Here is a 19562-nt window from a genome sequence, read left to right as displayed (position 1 = left end):
GGTCCGAGAAAACATATTTCACCCCTTTTTACCCCCTTCGGTTTGGAATTTAAAAAAATCCCTTCTTATCAAGCACTTATCATGTTTCTAGGATCAGCGGTTTCGGCTGGACGATGATGAATCAGTGACACAACGATTATTTATATATCTCTTCGCCTTGAGAAAATGGCTTCATGTACTTTTCAAAATTATAATTTGTATAGGTCATTAAATAAATATAATACTCACGTTATAATACCTATTTAAATAAAGAAAACTGTTTCTTGTGTATAGAAAAATGTCAAGAATTCTAAAAGCTTATAACCTTTATATGTATGTATGTGCACTGTATCGTGAAAAATCATCGAGGACTGATAATAAATGGATTCTATACAGGGGCGGATCCAGAGGGGGCAATAGGGGTGATCGTCCCCCAAGAGTAATAAAATATACAAATATTATAACATTATGTATTATTATGATAAAACTATTAATGTGAATTTAATTGTTTAGGCTATAGTATCAGATAGAAATATTAAAATATTAACCATAAGCAAATTTTAAATCTTGTAAAAGAAGGTTCAAAAATATAAAAAAAAAGCCTCCTGAATCCGCCTATGATTCTATAAAGTAGATTGAAGAAAGTAGCTGTATATTTTTCTGCCGAAACCGTAAGAGTTCTGTTGAAGAAATTGTGTGATTAATTACATCCTAATAACTCTATTATACAAAGTACAGACAAGAGGAAAATCGGTAACAGTCTAAAGTCTAACTTATTACTTCTACTTATTTATTCGAGTTGGCATTGAACTGTAAAAGTACAACTTCGTACGTTACAATCGCTCCAGTCACCTGTAAATAAAACCTCATCAAACAAAGTGTACGCGAAACGATTATTTGATTTTGAGTAATTGATTACAACTCCCGATTTACCGCAAGCATGAAGTTTCTCGTGATCGAGAAGAAACGTAGTCCTGTCAAAACTGCGTCGTCCGTAGCGAGTTGATATTGCAACCTCTGAGCCTGCGAGCAAACATTTCTCACGATATTATTCAGAAAACTGAGAACGAGATTTATGATGAATTGTATTCAACCGTAGTAAAATAAAATACACTCAAAATGCCCAAATTGAGAATTTGACAGTGGTTAGGAAATAATTTTATAAATATAGATGTCTGGGAGATACAATTACCTCGATGCCATAATTTGAAGCTGAACAGTTGTACAAATAGGGCAATGCGTTTTTACTGTTGTCGTGTATTCTTGCAGCGAACAAAGTAACGGCGCACGTGCGACCAATGAGGAACGCGAACGAGCCGAAGAAGTAGACTGCACTTATCACAGCGCTCTCGCTCGGCCTCCTTGTGACAGATGAAACGAAATTACTTACTTCTTTTGACGCTACTTTGCTCTCCTTTAACACATATATTTTATGCTATTCGCAGGAAATTAACGAGGCATTAAATCGATTCTTAGGAATTGAATACAAACTACTGTCAATGGCAATTTAATCACCAATCTGTGACAAGATATTCTGCAAGTTGTGTAAATATAGGTCTGTAAATATTTTATTGCAAAGTTGTAACAAAACGATTACTTCTTTCATTGCAAAATGGAAGTGGGGGAGCATCATATTGATCCTGTATTAAAACGAAACGCAGGGAAGGAGAATAAAGTGCATTCTAAATTTTCAGCTTATTTTGCCTAAAGAGTGAAAAACGATGTAAGTGGAAAAGCAAATATACTCACGATAAACCGTTGAGTAGTTGCAAACAGATGAAGTAGAGATTGTTGGCGAAAGATAAAAAAATGATTGGCGAAATTTGGTCGTCGACTTTCTTCACGATGGAGCTCAGGATCGCGTAATCCTCGCGCAGCTCGCGCCAATCGAATCTCGATCGATTTTTCGTCACTGTGCTTGCTAGTTTCTTGTTCAAGGACTTGTATCTTTCAGCCAGACCCGTGGAGATCTAAATACCACAGCAAAAGCAATATTTAAATATGCATCTGCTTCTTTCTAAAACTTATATCTGTGGTCAGATGGCAAAACCTATTATGTCCGGTTTTCCTGATTTTAGAGTAGGCACAGCAATTTTACAAATTTTCTCAGCTGTGAAAAATTAATTTTTATTTTTTTAGTCGTTTATTAAGAAACTTAAAAAATATCCATGTTCAGTTAATATTTTGATTAAAGTTTCTTAATAAATGACTAAAAAATGAAGATGAATTTTTCACAGCTGAGAAAATTTGTAAAACTTCTGTAAAATCAGGAAAACCGGACATACCAGGTTGTGCTACAAAAATGTTTAAAAAAATTCCATGTTCGCTTAATATTCTGATTAAACATTTTTTTTTACGGAAAGGTCTGGAGATTAATTTTTTATACATTTTCATTAATTATTTCATCATTGACGTCTTCCGTCTTCAGTCGTAGAACTCAACATATCACATTAGGCCATGTTAGGGTAACAAAAAGTTTCACATATCATATCATGCTTTTGTTCTAAATTACACGGAGATGTGATATTTTGCAAACATTTATATTTCATCTATCCTCGATGTCATTTAAGAAGGAACCTGCCGACCGACGAGTTTAGAGCCGGTTCTGCGCAGCTTGACGCTCATTGGTGCCGGGAGAAGCCATGGGGTGCGTTCCACTATTAGCTGTACCCCCACCAACGCTCTTTCGGAGCCAATGAGCTCATTCTACATGCGCGAAACGGGTTCCTTCTTAAATGAATGGGAGAATAGCACGCATAGAAAAGCACATACATATCACATTTTGCAATCCGATCACAGATACAGCATTTACTATTAAAGCGAATTTGCAATGTAATAATCGAGTCAAGTAACGCGAAAAGCTTTCAACTTATTAATTTAATTTTTACCAGTATGATGAAGATGTCGGTGAAGTTCCAGGTGAAAGTTGCCACTTTGCTGATGACGAAGATGTACAAACCGAAGACCAAATTGTAGTCGACTGAAAATGGAACTAACTGTGGTTGCAAGGTGGCGACGTTCACGCTACATATACGGTAAATCCTTGTTACGAGCCCGTTTCTACTACGCGTTTAAAGCTCGACGACTATCCCCACCATTTCTTGGAATCTTTCGGACGAGAGTGGGGGAACCCGGGAACGAGCGAGAGGCTCTTTCGTTTCCTCTCGCTCGCTCTCGTGTTTTCTCACTTGCGCCATTGGCCGCGCGGAATAGTGTCCACAACGCGCTATGAGCCCACCGCCAGCCCTGTTCGTCGGGCTCATAACGAGGTTTTACTGTACACAGCTCTTGTAAGATAAATTCTCACGTATATCGAAGATAAAGGCATGCGAATTCAAGCTGTATACTCTCAGAAAATTACGAAACGTCGAATTTGTCGATTCACTCCACTCGTATCCCTCCATATTGTTTATCACGCTGAGAACATGCTCAACGAGAGCTAACAGCACAACGACAGCACTAATGAGGAAAAGTTTCCATCGGAGACGCGGACCATCGGCGCAATTACTGTAGATGATAAATAAACAAAAATTCTATGCTTGAATTAGGATTGAAATTGAGTATTCCACACAGCAAGTAACAATTCGCCGAAGGACAATGTTAAGTGTGTAGAGTGATTTATGGGGAAATGAGCACGATTGGGAAACGATCGCGATCAGAGATCTAGGATTATCTGTATAGCGCTATCGAGTGACCACGTTTCACTAAACGACTTATCAATTATCCTCTTCTAGTTCATAATTTAAAGACTAGTTTAACCCTCTGAAAATAAGGCAAATTTGGAGGAATTTAAAAAAAAAACTATTCAGTATTATAATTCCAAACTTCGTACGTTTATTAAATGACATTCGAAGAATGCGCTCAATTTTTGTTATGCAGTAATAATAATTTTGTGCAAAGTTACAGTGGTATTAGTAAGAGGGGTTTGAAAAAAAAAGTTTCTGGCTGGCGAATATGATTCTGGCTGTCGTAGTCATCTAAAACAAAAAAAAACGCATACGATAACGACACTCGTATAGATTAAGAAAAAGCGTTTTTTATTTCAGATGACTACGCTAGCCAGAATCATGTTCCCCAGCAACAAAACACTTTTCCAACCCCTCTTACTACTACCACTATAATTCCGAACAAAATTATGATTATTATCGCATAAAATAATTTGAGCGCATGCTTTGAATTACAATTAACAAACGCGCCAAGTGTGGAATTAAAATACTCAATACTTTTCTTTTAAAAAATCCCCCAACTTCGCCCTATTTTCAGAGCGTCAAACTAGGGCCACCCTTCGATGCAAAACGAACGTAAACTCTTCTGGTGCCTATTCGTGGGATTAAAATAAAACGAAGCAGAGCTGGGTAAAGGAGATCGCGATCAGACATCCAGGAGTACATATCTCGTGCCGACGTATTGCAGCGTTTCACTCGAAAATAAATCAATTATTCCTCCCCTCCTAGTGTAACGGTGATTAGCAGGTATCTAAGTTCGCGTGCATGCCGATAAAATGCAAACAACGCGATCGGGTGGCCAAAGAATCGTGTCACGCTGCGCGACAACGAGCGATCCCGCGATTATCGACCTGTCTATGTACTGCTCCATGGCCCTCCACTCGCACTGAAAGGACATCCAGCGCGAAGACAACCGGAAAAATAGTATCGCCCCCAGCAGGCTGTTCCCATAGAACACTGCACCCACGGTTGCTCCAGTAATGCCACCTGAAACACAATGTAATCGGTCAGCTTATCTCGTCGTTCTTTATCACCCGTTACACTGGGGAGCAGAAAAAGGATTTTTCCGCGGCTATCGGTTATCAGAAACGCCGTGACGTTCAAAATATTGGCGCGTGCCTGCGCAATTCGCGATATCATGGAATCGACATTTAAAAGAACCGCTTCGCGCGTTTGGAGTTTGTATTTTTTTTTCCTAAACGAATTTGCTTGGGTTCGTTCAGATTTTACGAGGCTAAAGAGCTTCACAGTTGGCACCGATCTCTGGTGTCGGTTTTCCTCAAATGCAGTGACGTTAATTCCAAAAGGTCCTTTTTTTTATTTCAGCTGATTTATGTGATGAGAATATTATTTTGTGGAGAACGTGGGTCGCGGACGAAATTCCAGTTTGAAAATCGCAAATTGTTGATTATTACAGATACGAGGGGCGAAAATAAATATATGTGAGGACTTTGAGAGGGTTTGGGATTTTCTAAGTTTAAGCGATGGAATGTATCTCTGCGAAATATGATCGTGTAAAATATTTAAAAAACGCATTTTAAGCATGGACTTAAGAATTAAGTGGACGGAGCACAAAGTGTTAACATGGACGAGAGGGTCGAGCCAGTCGATCGGGAGGAGAGAAGTGTGGTGGACGGCTTGTGATTGGCGGAGTAGTTCGCATGCGTCGCGCTTTACTTGAAACGGAATGCTTATAAAGGGTGTATTAAAATATGCTTATATGTATAAAACTATACATATGTATGTATACTTATATATTACTTATATGTATATACCATAAAAGAATCATCGAAGAATCGATGAAAGGAATGATTGGGAATAGAATCAATTAACTGTATCATTATATTGTATTTTCCAATATACCAATATATCTTCGATATATATATATATATATATATATATATATATATATATACTTTTTTGTAATTTTTTTACTTTTTTGAAGTTGTACCGTAAAAAGCGTAATTTTTTGGCTTTTTTTTTAAGTTTTTTATGGTATATGTGCATACATATACATGTACCTACATATGAGCCCCTCAATTAACGAGTGGCATAAGTTATACCAAGTCTTAAGACACCAAAATATAATGTTGCAATTACGTATTAACGTTTCAAACTCAACGACAAACTTAACCATAAAAAAATATAAAAGAGGCAATGCCTCTTATCAATGATACGTCACTTTCATTAACCAATCACCGATCGTCCACCACCGCATGCGCAGTATCATACACCCCCTTACTTATACGAGCTTAGGCCCGACAGCTTTGTGCTCCGTCCATTTAATTCAGCGCTGTCCAAGGTTGCTCCCGCGGGAGCTTGGGGTTCTCCCACTCTCGTCCGCGTTGTCAGGGATACCGCGCGACGCTAACTGCGAAGACGCTAGCCCGGCTAGCCCGTCATGGCAGCCTTCTTAGCGTCGCGCGGTCTCCTTGACAACGGAAGGCACGCTGTGCGAGAGAAAGATTGGAGGGGGAAGCAGGCCCGTGAGGGGCCCCTACGCTGGACAGCGCTGATTTAATTCTTAGGTCCATGATTTTAACGCTTGCAGTTTCTAGTTTTTTTAATCAAGGAATCAATTTTTTCATCCATTAAGATACCGTTTTATCAAGATGAAGCGCAGAAAACGAAGTTTCAAATATTTTCGCCTAGTTTGAACGTATGTACGGGCCAAAAAAATTTGTTTCCGGTAAATCCAACGAAGAGCTCTTATAGAGCAAACATTTCTCTTTAATTTCTCTTTTTTTTTATTTTGTTGCATGATTTTTATTGACAGAGTTATTCGCGATCAAAGCAAACAAGGTACCTTTCACTTTGAGCACCTATAATTTGCGAACTCATGATCGTAGACAAATTTCTCATGAGCGTTTTGGAAAGCTAAGAAAGTTTCCTTTCAGAACCTTTAGTTGCCAGTTTAAGATTTTGTTTTAATCGTATTAACTCCCTTTTAAAATGATCCCAAAAATTGACGAAAATGTTTTGAGTACAAGAATTTAGCCACCCTCTGTAGAATGGAATTTTGGAACCACGTTACAGTAATATAATTGCCTCAGTGTTGCATGTACCATTTATCACACATCGTGAATCCTATAGAAATGTTTCGTAGAAATTTATAAGATTTAGAAAACGCTTACCACGCGTTTGGAACGTCTCCGCGTTCAAGCTCTTCACCATGTAAGCCACCGATATGATCGTGACGAAAAGTGTCATTATAACGATGACTGTAGAGTAGACAGTGAGGAACGAAAATCTCTTAAAGTGAAGCTTCGTGGGCGACGACGATCGTACTCCAGATATTGGAAATACACCAAATATTTGGGCCACGCTCAAAATGGGTGCCATCGCACAGTGAAAGCTTTCTGAGACCTGTGAAAGAATGAAGGAACGATGTTAGTTAAAATTTGTGTGGAAACTGAGTTGACATTGCGAGAACTCGAGGGATGACGTTATTTATAATCTTACCCGAGCATCTATAGGATAATTTCGACTGTCTGGGAGCCTCACTCTCGAGAAACTTGTTCGATGCATGCTTAATTCTTCGGCGTCATCGTCATCTTTCTGATGCACCAGAAACGGCCAGATCATTTGACTCGAACTCTTAATAGGAATCTCATTCAGGGCAATTTTTGTTTTTAGCATTATGACCTGGGCATCTGAGCGCATAGTTGTTAAAGCGACCATTACATTGTGTCTCTGGTGTAATCCTGTTAAATGTTTCAATAAATAATTAGAAACTTCATTTAACAATTGAAGATTTAATGTGATAAGCAAATATTTCACTTAACAATTACAGATATAAATTAGTAATTGTTTGATTTTAAGTATTACAGTAGTATACATACAATTTCTGCAACATTTTAACAGAATAATTCTAGAGAGATATTACATTCTATTGCAAAATACGAGAATAATCTAATTCTTCTAAAAACAAACGGATTGATATATTATTTCAGTCGTCAAAAAAATTGTAAATAGGTTTCTTTAGATTTTTCAGAATATTTTACACAGAATAGCATGTTAGGATATGCTATTTTTTCTAAGAAACGTCTTGAAGATTCTAGCATTCAATGCTATCTAGAAAAGAGAAATTGTTTATAATCAAAAACTGCTCTAAGCTGTTAAGTAATTATTAAAAGTTCCTACGCCATAATTCTTCTAGAAACTATCATTATCACTCGAATAGTATACACGGTCGATCGTATCTTGTTGACTTGATCCTCTTTAGAAAATTTTGACCCACCCCTTAAGTTATAACCGGTAAACTAAATTATTAAGGGATCTCCTTGTATCCTGAAACTGGGCAATCTTTGATAGACATCAAAATGGCCAAAAATCGCTACAGTATTTCAGCTCATTAAAAAGAAAATTTATGCACATCGCAACAGAACAAATTCTTCTAAAAATTACGTATTATGGTACCCTACAATTTTTAAAAAATGATATTTTAATCCTACTGTTCTACCCCAAATCTACTCAACGCAAAAAGTACTCAAATATGCCCCTGTGGACTGCTTGTTTCATTGCACCCCAAAAATGGAAGTCTAAATGTGAAATGTGTATCTGGTGATCGAGGGGACCATTTAAAAATTGATTCATTCTCATTCCAGGTTTTACTTTTTTGATACCTTTGATAATATTTATTACATTACATACATTTTCGACATAATTTTCCCCGAACCTACTTTGCTCCATTTTACCGCGCCAACCATCTCCCTTAAGGGTGCTTTTTCGTGACACATCTTGTATACCGATCGAGAGTAGTGGTAAAATTGATTGTACCAATGTTTTACGTTTTACGAAACTGGAGCTGATGCCTCGTGTTTCCAGTCACGAGGAGCGTGGTAGGTATCGGATTAAATCGCACGTTGCAGGGTGCAAGGGCAGGGAATTTCGACGAACTCTAAGGGAGAGTTACCTCGTATATCGAGGGGGCTGCGTTCTTTAATTAATTACCAATTGTGGATATTCCACAGCGTGACGCGCGTTGTAGACAAACGATACCAACGACATACTCCATGTTCCTGGAAAGGGGGTGACAAATGTTTATCCAGGATATGAACTAATGTGTTGACGCTTCAAGGTCTTGTTAATTTACGACGACCACAGTCCTTATGCAAAGACTTTATTTCTGGTGCTACCCTGTTACACATCAATATTCGTTTTCGTCTAAATGCACTTTAAAGCAACTGAGCTAGACAAAGCAATACATCTGTATCTACGTAATCCAGTCACGTCGGTTAGGGCGGAGCGATACTATATAGGCGACAATTTAAATTTGAATTTTCAGTTGGCCTGGATAAGGGATAGTTATCTTTCGATTAACCATACACAACTGTAATAAAATTTTGGCAAAATATTCATTTTCTGCAGGTTCCTTCTTCTCTTAAAAATGCAAAAATTCACAATATGAATCTTATTTTTTACAGTTTTAAACAAATTTGTAAAATATTCATGTCTGCAGGTTCCCTTTTCTCTTAAAAATGTAAAAATTCACAATATGAATCTTATTTTTTACAGTTTTTAAAAAATTTGGAAAATATTCATGTCTGCAGGTTCCTTTTTCTCTTAAAAATGCAAAAATTCACAATATGAATCTTATTTTTTACAGTTTTTAAAAAAATGGATAATATTCATGTCTGCAGGTTCCTTTTTCTCTTAAAAATGTAAAAATTCACAATATGAATCTTATTTTTTACAGTTTCAAAAAAAATTGGAAAATATTCATGTCTGCAGATTCCTTTTTCTCTTAAAAATGTAAAAATTCACAGTATGAATCTTATTTTTTACAGTTTTAAGAGAAAAAGGAACCTGCAGACATGAATATTTTTCCAAAATTTGTTTACAGTTGTGTTTGGTTAATCGAAAGTTCAAAAAATTCAAATTTAAATTTTCGCCTATATTGTATCGCTCCTCCCTAATGTCGGCCTATCAATGACAGTTTCCACGTTTCTGGCCCTCATACAAAAGTTTTGTTATAAGTCTGCAGTAAATTGTCGCTCCTGTTTAAGAGAAATTATTGCAACATGAATGAAACATGTGGTAACAAACGCGTTTAAATCTACATAGAGTTGCTACATGCTCCCTGTGCTGTTAGAATTAATTTATGACGCTATTTAGTCGAAATTTGATTTTTTTATAAAAGTATTAGGCGATATTGAGTTGAAGAAAATTAAATTTTAGAAAGTTCGTTTGCGTAAATTCTGGGTTTGCGTCCACAGAATAATTTTATATTTTTGTAAGTAACAAAACAGTTGTTGAAATCGAGGAAACGTTTGTGGTTTGAGATAAAGATTTTGCGAAATGAATTTGTTAACGAAAATTCTCAGATGTCATTGAAAAGTATAAAAATCTATAAGTATACATAATTTTTCTCAGTCCATTGTTTGTGCCATACGCAAATGTGTTTCTTGCAATTCAAAGCTGAAAAATAAATGAAACAAATATTGACACAGAGAACGTTCCGCAAGCTGTAATATATGTATAATGTCACCCCCTTTGCACGCGAAGGGAATCATTTTTTCTTTTATATTACAACCTCGCGGAAATTATAAGTGTGTAACTATTGTGTGCAAAGATAATCGCTTATTTTATCTCTCATCGATTTGTAATATTATCGATTTCACAAGATTGCGTTTTCACGAAGGAATAAAATGTTGAAATAAATTCGTTGTACGCTTCCTTGCCATTTCACACCTCGGCCCAAATTTCGCAGCAATTCATCGCGTTGAAATCACTTCGATTATAAATACAAAGAGGAAAAATACGATTGTTATTATTAAGAATGATCACATTTCTCTGCATATACCATTAATTCACTGCATAATTGATTACATAAATATTTTTATGTAAATTATTATTATTTATTTTTTATGTAAAACCTTCTATTTCCAATAGTACAAAATGTTATTTACTATTGTTTAATACTTTCTAAATAAATATCTTAATTTTGGAAAATGAATGGTAAATATAGTAAAATATTTGATGCGTTATTATTTAAATCAAGGTACTTACAAAGTCACGTGACAATGACTCCCATATTTTGGGCGTCCCGCTATTAAAAACGATGACAACGAATGCAACAGGTCAATTTTGAACGGGAACAAAAGAGAATCCACTGCGCGAGCATGCCATTGTGTACTAACTCGTAAAGAGTTTCTTGATTCAGAAGGAACTAAACTTGTATATGTATGTATATTGTATAGGTATGTACTCGGACCTGCGCTATGCATGCCTGATCAGATAGGTACTTATACTACTGGTTTCTAACGCTCCAACATTGATATGTAATCGTACGCGAGATACACGATCATACACTGTTTGTATTGCAAGTCTCATTGCGTGCTAATTCCATTTTTTTAGATGAGAAAACCTTGGCCAAAGAGATAAGTATCAATTTGTTTCCTTCAAATTACCGCGCTTCCTTTTTAACGTAAAAGAAACAATTCGTAACTTCTTTTACGAAAACCTTGATTCAAGCGTAATTGTCATGTATTTTTATTGATTACAAATTACAACTCGCAATCGTTACATCTTTTGCCAGCATTGGAGACAAAGATTTGGATTTATATGCCATTTGGGGCCGTCCGTAAATTAAGTAGGGGTAATTTTCGCGATTTCTACCCCCTACCTCCCCAAGTATAAGTGGATTTTATATTCGAAAGGTATTATATTTATTTATAATAAAAATAATATTTTTAACACAACTATTATATACGAAATTCAAAGAATATTGTCTTTTCTTTCAAATTTAGAAACATGTCACCCTCGAGGAGAAATTTGCAAAATAAGAATTTGTTTATAATTTGACATTACACAAATAATTTCCAAAAAAATATTATTCAAGTAGGCAAAACCTTCTGCATTAAAATAACAAAAGAATGAACCTAATGCGATATACAGTTTCTGAGATAAAAATTCATAAGTACAGCTCGATTTCACGAAATTGGGGAAAAACTACGCCCTCTACCGTATTACTGTAACCCGCTCTAAGAGCGGGTTAACCGGGTGAATCTGTGCCTGGATGCTTTGGGTTACCCAGTTATGCGCGTTAATCTACTGTACTAAGAACCGAACCGGCTTAGGGTTACGGTTACAATCCCTGCCGGAGGCTACTGCCTCTTTCACCTCCAGGTTAAAACAGCACTGATACAGTGACATAACAACATATTGTATCAGAGCGATAGTAAAAACACAGCGCCCACTTCTGTTTACTATTTTATTAATTTATTAAACACTTTTATGCTCAGCTATATCTACAATCTTAGAAACCTTAACCAACTTGTGGGATAATAGTGCAGTCCGCTCTACCATATAGCCCGCTGTACCCCAGCTAACTTATTATTATCTGCCAAGTCGCGGAATACGATTCTTGATAGCCTCCACCTATGAACTACACCGCGTGGGCGAGAAGTTAATATGCAACGGTTCGTTAACTGCCTTAGAGCAGACTGACGTGGAATTTGCTCGTCGAATTGTTTGCTAACAAGTTCCTGAAAGAGAAGACAAAGATTTGTAATGGAATAAACACCGGATTACGATTACATTATTCTGTAGTTTTCATTGTTAAATTATTAATGACTCGAAGCATAAATTCTTTCGCAAGCTAGCTTCAGATTTTACGGTTAAACTGTGAGTACACCATACCCGAATTTCAGGCGGCAAAATATTATTTCTTTTCATTGCTACCATTCGCAACCTGATCGGTGCATACTCCTCCGCCAATTTCCTTCGCTTGACATCGCGAATCATCCATCGACCAACATATTTATTACGCACCTGCTGAAACTAAGCGGCGAATAGTTGAATTTATAAATTTCATTCTTCCTGGCAAACCATGAAATCCAGTCATATTTTTTACTGATATATATATATATATGTAGCAAACAGGTATTTGTACTTACACCAGGTGCTATAAAATTCGTGCTTTTCGAAAGGAAATTTGAAAACATTGACAAACCATTTCTTATAGCCGCCATGTTTGATACACGCACAGCTGTTCCTAACTTGACTCGTATGCCATAGAAAAACGTATAGGATGGAGATTGACGCAGCAAATTTCTCCGAAGTGTGGAGTTGAGGAGAGAGTACAAATTTAATAGCGAATTCGGTACCTCGCACTGACTCTGCACTGGTGCCAGAAAACGACTTAAATTGGTTGTTTCTGATAGAAAGGAAGATAGCTCTATAAGAATCAACCAATCCAAGTCATTTTTTTGGCACCAGTGCAGAGTCAGTGCGAGTTACCGAATTCGCTATAAAAGATCAAATTTCAACAGCTTAACAAACACACGGTGTATGTGATAAACAGCAACAAACTACGCAAATAAAAAATGAAAAATGTTAATGCCTTCCAAATCCCCGAATGTGGAATTCCACACTATTCACGGCGACCCTGCTTACATACTTATTCGTGCTTCGCGTAAGCTATAGAAAAGTTTAAACGTGTATAATAAACTATAAATTGATAATGGTTTTATTAATAAATGTGTCAATTTTCTGCTCGAGTGTAATAGAATTCAGTTTTCTTAACAGCAGCCTGACGATCTGATTGGATGCTTTATAATCGAACTATTGTAACTCATGAAATGTATCCATTAGGATAGGATTTGAAATGATTAATTCTTTAGAAAAGTGTATATTTTTTATAATTATGCGGTCTGTGCCACAAATGGGAATGCTGTACTTCGTAGCGTCTCTCGGGAGGCAGGAATGGGGTGGTTAAGTATTTTATTCAGCGCTGCATGCTCATATTGTCTGACGAAAAATAAACTCTGTGTAAAAGTCTTCGAAATATCAACCCATGAGCATCAATTCGTTTAATAAAAATTAGAAACTATTATATGTACAGTTTAGAAATTAAGTTCCAATTTCTGCTTCCTCTGCAAAAGATTGTTACATGTTTAAAAAAACAATTTTGCCAGATAATTTCTTCTTTCAAAGAAACGTGTTTATGAAAGATATTTGTTAATTTATAATAGATTTTTAAAATTAGATTATTAATCCTCCGCACGGGGTGTTTGGTAAAGCCTTCAAATTTTAGTAATGGAAAGAATTATACGTTCCAAGGGGTTCTCCATGTTTATTACTTTATACCTTTCGTCCCAGTTTTGTACGCTAAAGAATGTAAAAACTTCCTTAGAAGTTTTGGAACAGAGAAATACCTGGGAGGAGCAGGAAGCTGGACAACAAATACAAGAATGAATCAGTAATTGTTTCCGTAGCTCCTTTATTCACTTTCATTCGTTATTACTGTTATTTATACGTATGTACAAAAAACCGTTGTTAACCAATCTCAACTATAGAATCGCGGGCTAAAAGTGATGAACCATTGCAGAGCAATCGTATCTCCGCACGTACTTCCTTTCGATATAGAAGTGTAAAAAGACAAGGTAAAATCTTTGTAAAGAAATATCTCGTAGAAAAGTGTTTTGTGTATATATTTTCAGCAGTTCAATTCCTTACCTAAGTCAGGTAATCAAAAAGCAATATTAAAAAAAAAAGCAGGTCCCATGTCCCACAACTAAATCTGTACTGGAACTACCAACTTTTCCTTGACTTTGCTGCTCAGTGTCATTTATTTTATTTAATCAACGTAGGTACCAGATTTACGATGAGCGAATTGAGATGGTGATAGAAGAAGAGTAACTTGTCGAAGTGATGCGTTAAAAAAGATCGATGTTCGAAATACGAAGAGTTTCGCGATAAAGGATGGCATGATCAATAATTAGTAATAACGACGGCAAAAAAATAATAATGAGATGTTTCCGAATATCGCAGATATAGGATTTATTTCCGTATAATAATTAGAAAATATAATTAAGCCGAGCTAAATTATGATGTCTGTTGGATGTTCTTGTGAAACAGATATTAAAAGTAGCTCTCGTAGTTTACCTTCTTTCCTCGCGGAAGTCGTATTATCGAGAAATGGCTTTTGCCCACCATCGCCCAGCCGTTCATCTTTCCTGCGGAATTCTTTTCGATGAGAGAAGTGCCGTAGCAACCACTTCGATAAACGGAATATGCGAATGTCAAAGAGATGTGGCGAACGTGCAACTTCTTGCAGACGAAAGGCCAGTCGACGCGATTCTTTACCAATTCTATTATTCTTAATCATTGGTTGGGATTCCATAGGGAATAGCGCGGCGTTCGATGGCGGCAGCCTAACGCCATTCTCGCGCGAGTAACGTGAGGAAAGAAGGCAAACTACTTCGGCTACTATACGCCGACACTCATCTGGCGGGGTATATATACGGAAACTAGTTATTTCTTTTTCTGGGCCTTCTCGGCAGCCTTGGTGACCTTGCCCGCGGCGTCCTTGAAATTGACAGCTTTGATGACACCGACCGCCACCGTTTGACGCATGTCACGAACGGCGAAACGTCCCAAGGGCGGGAACTCTTGGAAAGCCTCAACGCACATGGGTTTGCTCGGCACGAGCATAACAATGGCGGCATCTCCGGACTTGATGGACTTTGGATTCTCTTCGGTGGTTTTTCCAGTACGACGGTCGCACTTCTCCTTGATTTCGGCGAACTTACACGCGATGTGAGCAGTGTGGCAATCCAACACTGGTGTGTACCCATTGCTGATTTGGCCAGGGTGGTTCAGCACGATGACCTGTACAACAGAAATAAAAAAGTGATGTAAAAATGTAAAAAAAAAAATATTGAAAAATAAAGATGAATTAAAGCAAGTATCACTCAGACGTCTTTAGCCATCAACAGATCTTAATGATCTTCCGGTGGAAACCACGAATGAAATATAAAGATGCTTCATCATTGTGACAATTAGAATTTTTCTTACGGTTTATTTAGATTATTATACTAAAGTAACTGCTCTATAATTCTGATTATAATATCCTGCCACGCACCTGTGCAGTGAAATCAGCAGCACCCTTGGGTGGATTGTTCTTAGAGTCTCCTGCTACGTAACCACGTCTCAACTCCTTCACAGATACGTTCTTAACGTTGAAACCAACGTTATCACCGGGAACAGCTTCTGTCAAAGCTTCGTGGTGCATCTCGACGGACTTAACTTCAGTGGTTAGACCCGCGGGGGCGAATGTAACGAGCATGCCTGGTTTCAGAACACCAGTTTCAACACGACCGACTGGTACTGTTCCAATACCACCAATTTTGTATACGTCCTGCAATTGAATAGAGCACAGAATTATTGCGCGCTCCTTAAAAAATATTAATAATCCTTCGAAGATTGTTTTAGTCAGACACCTCTAACCATCAACGAATTAAAATAATCCTCCGGTGGAAACCGCGAATGAGAAAAACAGTGTTATCATCATTTATGGATATACAGATAAAAAGTGCCGTGTGTCGTCGCGGCGAATTAGAAAAACCGACCTGAAGAGGAAGACGGAGAGCCTTGTCTGTAGGTCTTGAAGGTGGAAGGATGGCATCGAGTGCTTCAATCAGCGTCTTTCCTTCTCCCTTCCCTTCCTTGCGCTCAACAGTCCAGCCCTTGAACCAAGGCATCTTGGAAGAGGGTTCCAGCATGTTGTCTCCGTTCCAACCAGAGATTGGCACAAACGCGACGGCGGGCGGGTTGTAACCAATTTTCTTTATGTAGGACGATACTTCCTTCTTGATTTCCTCAAATCGGGCCTCAGAGTATGGTGGCTCGGTAGAGTCCATCTTGTTAACACCAACAATCAGTTGTTTCACACCAAGTGTAAAAGCAAGCAGAGCATGCTCACGGGTTTGTCCATTCTTTGAAATACCAGCTTCGAACTCGCCAGTACCAGCAGCAACGATCAACACAGCACAGTCAGCCTGTGAGGTGCCGGTAATCATGTTCTTGATGAAATCTCTGTGTCCAGGGGCGTCAATAATTGTAACGTAGTATTTGGCGGTTTCAAATTTCCACAAGGCAATGTCAATGGTGATACCACGTTCACGTTCAGCCTTCAGCTTGTCCAATACCCAAGCGTATTTGAAGGATCCCTTACCCATCTAGAAATTAAAGGTAAATCGAATTAAGTTCCGCTCGATCTGATATTAACTCTGCGGGAGGCGCTACTCGGTAAAATTTACCACAGGGGCGCTAGTTGCGAAAATATGAAAACTGTTAGAATTTTTGCTACGATTTTTGAAAGAACTTTAATAAAGATTTTAAAATATTTCATAAATTTTGTTTGATTCTTAAAACACTGTACTTTAACATAAAAATTACAAAGTTAAAAAAAATATTCCGAAACTGTGGTTTTTTTATGTTTCAATTTTGGGTATTTTTGACCCGGTAGCGACAACCTGTGTTACAATATGGAGTGTGCCTCCCGTCTGGTTAAGTCCACTTTGTATCTCCGACAGAAATTTAGTACAAAATATTAGAAGTAATATTTATAGCTCACCATCACTGCGCCAAGATAATATAAGTTATCAGTGACATTAAGTATTTATTATGTACTAAACTTTGAAAGAAGATACAGGCGCGAGTTACAAATATTTTCTGCTTACCTCCTGGGCTTCCTTCTCAAACTTTTCAATGGTACGTTTGTCGATACCACCGCATTTGTAGATCAAATGACCGGTGGTGGTGGACTTGCCGGAGTCGACATGTCCAATGACGACAATGTTAATATGAATCTTCTCCTTACCCATGGTGAAGTTTTAATAAAACTACCGATTAACTCTGGAAACAAACGAATATGTATATTTAATATATGTGCACATATAGTTGTAAGTTATTAACGCGACAATTGCGAAGTACTTATAAATATTTAGGAAAACAGATCATTGATTCTATTAAGCATGATGAAAATATCACTTGGAATTAAAAAAAGGTATGTGCGTACTCCACATGCTCGGAAAGGTAAGTTAGCGCTCCAAATTTACAGATATAATCCGCCTAGAATTTGCAAAACGTCGCGCGAAAAATTGACTTTTACGTTAAAATTATGTAGATACAGAAACTATGAAGTTCGATTGAAATACGGCAGGGGCCTTTGTCCTAATGTCCACGTGGCGATATGTGAATATTCGAGAACGGAACCGGTAGCCATTTTGTAGATGGCGAGGGAGCACTGCAGCGTTGCCACGATTTTCTTGACGCTTGGCATCGCACGATGCCACGTTACGAGACTTTCGATGTAACATTTTCCAATCAAAAGAGCTGTAATGATCCTTAATTATTTGCGGTTTTGTTACTCAGAAATTGACAGCGGAAGCGATAACATTTAATTTTATCAAGCGAACGCTATAGATATTACCATTTCCATGTTACTAAAGTAACTTTCGAGTAGCTAATTACAATTGAAAATTATTATTCCTGTACGAGAAATGAAGTTGTTGAAAAATTAAATATTTATATAAAAATATCTATTGTGAGCACTAGAAATGCCGGTTAGTATTATGTAATAGAGCATTCAATCTCGAAAGGCGAGTATTACATGTAACGCGAATAGCAATCGATTAAAAATGTATGCACTCCATAGATTTCATGATTCAATGTTCACTTGTTATCACTTCTTCACAGCGATAAATCGTTTGAATAAAATCGAGGAGAGCCGATTTAAGCAATCCGTCACACTGGAAATCAGCAAGCGAGCTCCATTGTCGGCGAAAAGTCGTCCCACAAGGTCGTCGTTGCACAAGATTTCCAGCCGACTCGCGAATGCATGCCTGGATGCTTCTGTTACAAAGAATCAAGCACCAATTACAGCTCCTTTTCAGTCGTGCCGCTAAAATTACTTTCACCGATGCCATTGTGAAACCGTGGGACGCACAAATGAAAGCTTTGCACAACAAATGTTCCAAATGATGCACGAACTCGTGACCGAATCTCCATCTCTGACAAGTGACCGCCATACTGCATCCGGTTATTTGCATTTTTCGAACTTTTTAAGCTTAAACGATCAATTTTTTAACCGGTGATTCGCCGGGCCACCTGGATTCTTTTTCACGCGGCCGACAATTAATCGCGGGATACGAGGCTTTTTGTAAGGCATGCCGAACAACTTTTACGAAGATCAGCATGTGGTCAGCGTTCGAACAGCCGGCGAATACGGCCGACCAGCCATGCGCCACTTATCCAACGTCGAAATTCACCGAGAAAATTAATAATCCCGCAAAACTGTTGTCACAACACATCTCGCCGATATTTCCCTCGTCGTTCTATTCCGTACCTGACGTTCGATGCTATCTTCCCGGTAAGAAAATCGACGGATTATACTGCTGTGCGAAAACCACGAACAACCACTCACCTCCAGATGCCACGACAGAAAGAGATCGCCCAAGTGAAGTGACATGCGCATACGGCTTCCCGGCCGTAGGCTCCAACCCAGCGCCTCCATCATATCGATCACTCGTGAAACAATGAACCGTTTCCTTCTACACAATTTATTATGTTCGGCTCGTAATTAATATATCCATAAATGGGAAGAAGCGCCGCTCGAATTAATTGTAGTAAACTCGTTAAAAAATCTTAGATCCCAATGAGCAGTGAAATTAAAGTTTTCGGAGGATAGACGGCTGGTTTCGAGGCTACGGTTACGCAGCAACAACAGGCGTGTCGAAGCTCATATACAGATATATACATATAGGTATTTCTGGGATGCGCGTATGCATGTGTGCGAGCATGGAATCGGGAAAAAGATGGAGATAGTTCGAAGAGAGAGCATCGGGTCGTTCCGTTCAGGGATGCATTTGTGCATCCGTATTCCGTACCATCTGATTCAATGATATGACCCTGAATCCATCGAATCGTAAGATATTAAACAATGATGCGAAGCAGAATTCGATTTTTCCCCAGACTGACCTTTCCTCGGAACGTTCAATCGAAGATTGTATAGGTGAGTTCAATGTAGTCGCATCTGCTCTTGCCGGAGTCGATGTAGCGAGGCTATGT

General features: G+C 37.9%; 3 protein-coding genes across 4 annotated transcripts; all 3 read right to left on the bottom strand.

The window, feature by feature from the left end:
- Positions 1–635: 635 nt before the first annotated feature.
- On the bottom strand, positions 636–11378 carry LOC143367579 (gustatory receptor for sugar taste 64f). 2 transcript variants are annotated; one of them, XM_076809535.1, is made up of 10 exons: positions 10716–11378; positions 7167–7408; positions 6839–7070; positions 4556–4691; positions 3287–3486; positions 2868–2959; positions 1729–1949; positions 1172–1337; positions 913–1002; positions 636–831 (listed from the first exon to the last, which is right to left on the bottom strand). In XM_076809535.1, the coding sequence occupies exons 2-10, from the start codon at positions 7383–7385 to the stop codon at positions 766–768; spliced, it is 1422 nt and encodes a 473-aa protein (XP_076665650.1). In that variant the 5' UTR covers positions 7386–7408; positions 10716–11378; the 3' UTR covers positions 636–765. The 2 variants fall into 2 exon arrangements, with proteins under 2 accessions (XP_076665650.1, XP_076665649.1); XM_076809534.1 differs by having other exon boundaries at positions 645–831; positions 1172–1340.
- Positions 11379–11905: 527 nt separating this feature from the next.
- On the bottom strand, positions 11906–12763 carry Mrps14 (mitochondrial ribosomal protein S14). Its single transcript, XM_076811112.1, has 3 exons — positions 12605–12763; positions 12348–12488; positions 11906–12193 (listed from the first exon to the last, which is right to left on the bottom strand). Exons 1-3 carry the CDS (start codon positions 12677–12679, stop codon positions 12008–12010), a joined length of 402 nt encoding a protein of 133 aa, XP_076667227.1. The 5' UTR covers positions 12680–12763; the 3' UTR covers positions 11906–12007.
- Positions 12764–14472: 1709 nt separating this feature from the next.
- On the bottom strand, positions 14473–18988 carry Ef1a-f2 (elongation factor 1-alpha F2). Its single transcript, XM_076811111.1, has 5 exons — positions 18841–18988; positions 17174–17348; positions 16061–16669; positions 15574–15849; positions 14473–15320 (listed from the first exon to the last, which is right to left on the bottom strand). The coding sequence occupies exons 2-5, from the start codon at positions 17315–17317 to the stop codon at positions 14964–14966; spliced, it is 1386 nt and encodes a 461-aa protein (XP_076667226.1). The 5' UTR covers positions 17318–17348; positions 18841–18988; the 3' UTR covers positions 14473–14963.
- Between the last annotated feature and the right edge of the window lie 574 nt (positions 18989–19562).

This window comes from Andrena cerasifolii, chromosome 4 (assembly GCF_050908995.1).
Source record: "Andrena cerasifolii isolate SP2316 chromosome 4, iyAndCera1_principal, whole genome shotgun sequence".
NCBI lineage: Eukaryota > Metazoa > Arthropoda > Insecta > Hymenoptera > Andrenidae > Andrena > Andrena cerasifolii.
Note: the sequence above shows the minus strand (reverse complement) of the source record. Positions and strands in the feature narration are given on the sequence as shown.